A 4321-nucleotide genomic window follows, 5' to 3' on the forward strand; every position below is an offset into this window, starting at 1 on the left:
ATTGTAGATTTAACGGGGTTTGGAAAAAGTCTTTAATGGACTCCACATCTTAACAATTCCATAACCAATAACATTGGATAGACTTGCCCAGCTAAATTGCACTTTGGGTCTTTCATTTCAAGATTTCTGTAAGACTTATACGGCTTACCCCTGTCCCGGTTAGGAAGAGAATGAGATATGATGAACACACACTCACGAGGAATCATAATGTCCTCACCATTTGTCACATTTTAGAGTTCGACTTGTACGTACTTTAATTTTGTAACAAATATAAACTATTCAATTATACTTTTTTAGTGTTTGGGAAGGTAATAGTGGTGCTTACAACACTACCTTTGTTATTGTAACAGTTATTATTTGGGGTAATTTTAGGTTATTTATAAAAGTAACAGTGATACTGTCAATTTTTATTTTTTTTTTTTAAAAGAAAAAAGAAAAGAAAAGCTGTTTTTGGATGGAGTGCTCACATAGAAGAAGACTATAAGGTGAGTCGGTAGCATACTTTGTTATAACTGAAACCTTGTGTTTCTTTCTCAATCTAAGAAACCTAGAAATTCTTAGCCTTTGTGGTTCTAAGATTTCGGAGATTCCCATCTCTTTTAGCCAATTAATTCATCTACGCCTATTAGATTTGAACAACTATATGGAGCTAACGCAAATAGCAGATGGCGTTATATCTGCTCTTTGTAAGTTAGAGGAGCTATATAATTTGAGACATCCTAGGTCTGCGGCTTTTGAAGATCAGTGGCATTGGACAAGAAGTGCCACCCTTACCGAGTTACAATTCTTGTCTAGATTAACTAGCTTGAAAATTTTTATCCCAAACCCGGATCTTTTGCCCGATAATGACATGCCTTTCAAAAAGTTATCAAGCTTTACAATAATAATAGGTGCTGAAAACAATATGGAGAACCTTTTGCGGGCTAAAAGATATTATTCAAGAAAAATTATGATCTCAGCTAATGAGGTTACGATTTTACGATTGGTTAATTGCCTTAATCATTTGGTAACTAGAAAAACAGAGTATCTATTTATCTGTGGTTTACAAAACATCTTTCTTGACCTTGTAGATAGAGGTCTCAATGAGTTGAAAAGTCTAACTGTGACTCATCAGGAAGTAACATATCTCCTAAATATGTTGGAAAGGGAATCAAAGTTAACATTCCAAAACTTAGAGGAACTAGAAATTCGAGACCATCCCAACTTGGTTGAAATATGCCATGGTGAACCCCCAATCCAGTCCTTTGAGAAGCTCAAAATTTTAGTTGTGCATCAGTGCAACAAGTTCTTAAACATTGTTCCAAGTCATCTGTTACAGAGGTTTCAAAATCCAGAATCTTTTGAAGTACATAATTGTGAAGTAGTGGTATACATATTCGATTGTGAAGAGCTTAAGGTTGCAAATGGAAAAACAAAGTTGCTCTCGTCATTAAAGGATCTAGATTTGTATCATCTACCAGAGATGACACATATATGGAAGGGTGACTCTCAATACATAAACCTTGGCAACTTAAAGATAATGAGATTGTGCACTTGCCCAAACTTAATTAAGCTATTTTCACCAGCTTTATTGCACAGTCTTATTTGTTTAGAAGAGATGAAGATATTAGGTTGCAAAAAGTTAGAGGAGATCTTCATCTTCGGAACGAAAGAAGAAGAGGAATATGAAGAAAAAGGTATAGTACCATGGAGGAAAGATCACACCATAACCTCCCCAAGTTTGCGAAACTTGACTTCTATAAGAATAGAGGAGTGCTCTAAATTGAAAAACCTCTTCACCCCGTCCATAGTTAAAAGCCTGGTGAAGCTTAGCAGTCTTGCAATAGAGGGATGCTCAACACTACATGAAATAATCACAAATGAGGAAGCATCAGTAGTACAGAGGATTGTGTTTCCTAGTTTGTCCTCCTTGTTGCTTGGAAGGCTGGATAACATTGCTTGTTTTAGCTCAGGCCTATATTCCATTGAATTCCCAGTTTTGGAGACATTCAATATATATGGATGTCCAAATATGAAGATCTTTAGTTATGGAGAACAACTGACACCAAAACTCAAAAAAGTTGTGATATGTTTTGAAGAACGATGGATGGGTAACCTTAACTCCATAGTGCAACAATTGTGCATACAAGAGGTATGTGAATTGATTAATTGTTCATAGTTAACAATTGAAAAAAATGAAACTTTAAATGCAAAATATATATATATTTTTTCTTTTATTAGTAGATGATTGATGCATAATTTGGAAACAGAGCATTGATCAGAAAATTTGCACATCATAATACAAAATCCATAATGTCTTCTTAAATTATGTTTAGTTGCAAAAATACTTAATAAGTTAAAACATTTTTTTTTTTTTTGATTAATTCTGAATATAAGTTAAATTATGTTTAGTTAAATCACCATGTTTTGTTTTGCAGGAGGAATGGCAGAAACAGTTCCTCAACAATGTAAATGGTATGAATCATGTTTGACTAATTCAATAACTTTTTAAACTAAAATTATTTTTCAAGTACAATATAAATCATTTTGTTAAGATTTTATTGTTGTAATTGCATTTTCAAATTTTTCTTCGTTTTGAAATCTAAATTAACCTTAGGTTGAATTCTACTTCGTCTCATAATAAACAATAAAAAAGAGCTTATAATAATAAAAATAAAAAAAGGAAAATATTAGGTAAATGTCTCTTTTTGTTTTTAAATAGAAATTAATTGTTTGTGTTTGTTATTTTTTCTGAATCACAAGAAGACGGTGATGATGATTATCCATGACCATTATGGCAATGAAGAAGAAGAGGTAGGTAATTAATGATCGTTTAAATTAACATTAATGTCTTGTCATTATTTCATTTGATGGTTTAAATATTAATGCATAATTTATAGGGACTATAAACAGAGATTACTAGGATGAGTTGTCTTAGTAAATATTTTATGTTATCAAGAACTAAAGACGTTGGAATAAAAAACTATTCATATATAAGAATGAATGCTCACAACAACCTAAAATCCATGAGAAGAGTAAATAGCTTCAATATAAAGAAATCAAACCGTAATTGCATGCAGGAAATCGAAAAGAATAAGAAGCAAGACGCAGAGAAGTGAGAAGGACTACCTGAAAATATGGTATGAATAACATTCACCAAAATTGATCCAAATTTTTAATCGTTATTGCCAATTTGAGTTAATTAGTTAATATTGTTTTGTAGAGGAAGGCTAACATTGAGAAAGTATAAGGAGCAAAGCGCAAAAGGAGATGATGTTTAATTAATTTCTTCATTTCTAAGCTATGCAAGAGCTTAGGGATGTTTATATAACAACTCAATTCAATTGTAGATAAATAAAGGAATTTTGATTGTTGTAAATAGTTGTACTATTTGAACAATATTTTGATGCAAAATACTTTTTCTTTCTTTAATTGTTTGATTCATGATCGTTTTATTAGGATCCTTACCATAATCACAACATATATAGTTTGCTTAGATTCATGTCAGAAAATTGTAATGGAAGATTCATGGGAAAGCAAAGCATTGAATAGTAAAACAAAGAGATCAAATCCATTAGTCGGACAAGCTGAACAGGAAATAAGATTTTCTTAAAAGGTATATCTACCAACTTTGTACTTTTTGACGTAATATTGGATTATTTAAGATTCTCATTGCAAATTTTATTATTTATGTCTCATCAATATCATAAACAGGTGGGGAATATCAGTCCGGCAAGGTGGCAGGTTGACGTTCAATTAGAATAGGAGCTCGACACAGTTATAGGTGAATTTGGGTACCGAAATTTAATTCATAAACTACCTATTTAATTTATTTGTATATGGATAGTGCAGGGGCGACCATTACTAGAAAAGAAAATGATGAATGGAATCAAAAGGAATTTGAATGCTTGATTTATGCAGGCGACTTACAATCTATAAGGTTTTTTCCTAATCAGCCCTCAATACTTTTAATTGTTTCAATTATTTAAAATATTATTATTCATAATTTGCCGGTTTTATTTTCAATGAGTACTTTTGTTAAATTTTATGCAGGTACCTCAAATATTGGAAGCAGATAACGGAGCATAGAATGCTCAAAACCCTGAGAACAGGTACGTAACACGAGCACATGTTTTAGCATTGTTGGTAACATATTAATTAATATTATATATTATATGATACAAAAGAATATCGTTGTATATTATTATTAGAATCTGTAATGTATCAAACAAAATTCTCCTCTCCTTGGAGAGTCATCTTTAACATGAGAAGAGAATCATAAAAGAGCAGAAAACGTAATCTAACATTATTATTATTTAATTGTTTATTCTAATTTAAATGG

The 4321-nt window shown here is 31.5% G+C and overlaps 1 protein-coding gene across 1 annotated transcript; it reads left to right on the forward strand.

Moving 5' to 3' along the window:
• Positions 1-643: 643 nt before the first annotated feature.
• Positions 644-2471, forward strand: LOC116135131. The gene is made up of 2 exons (XM_031420836.1): positions 644-2131; positions 2418-2471. Exons 1-2 carry the CDS (start codon positions 644-646, stop codon positions 2469-2471), a joined length of 1542 nt encoding a protein of 513 aa, XP_031276696.1.
• The last annotated feature ends 1850 nt before the right edge of the window (positions 2472-4321 follow it).

This window comes from Pistacia vera, unplaced genomic scaffold (assembly GCF_008641045.1).
Source record: "Pistacia vera cultivar Batoury unplaced genomic scaffold, PisVer_v2 Contig294, whole genome shotgun sequence".
NCBI classification, from domain to species: Eukaryota; Viridiplantae; Streptophyta; class Magnoliopsida; order Sapindales; family Anacardiaceae; genus Pistacia; species Pistacia vera.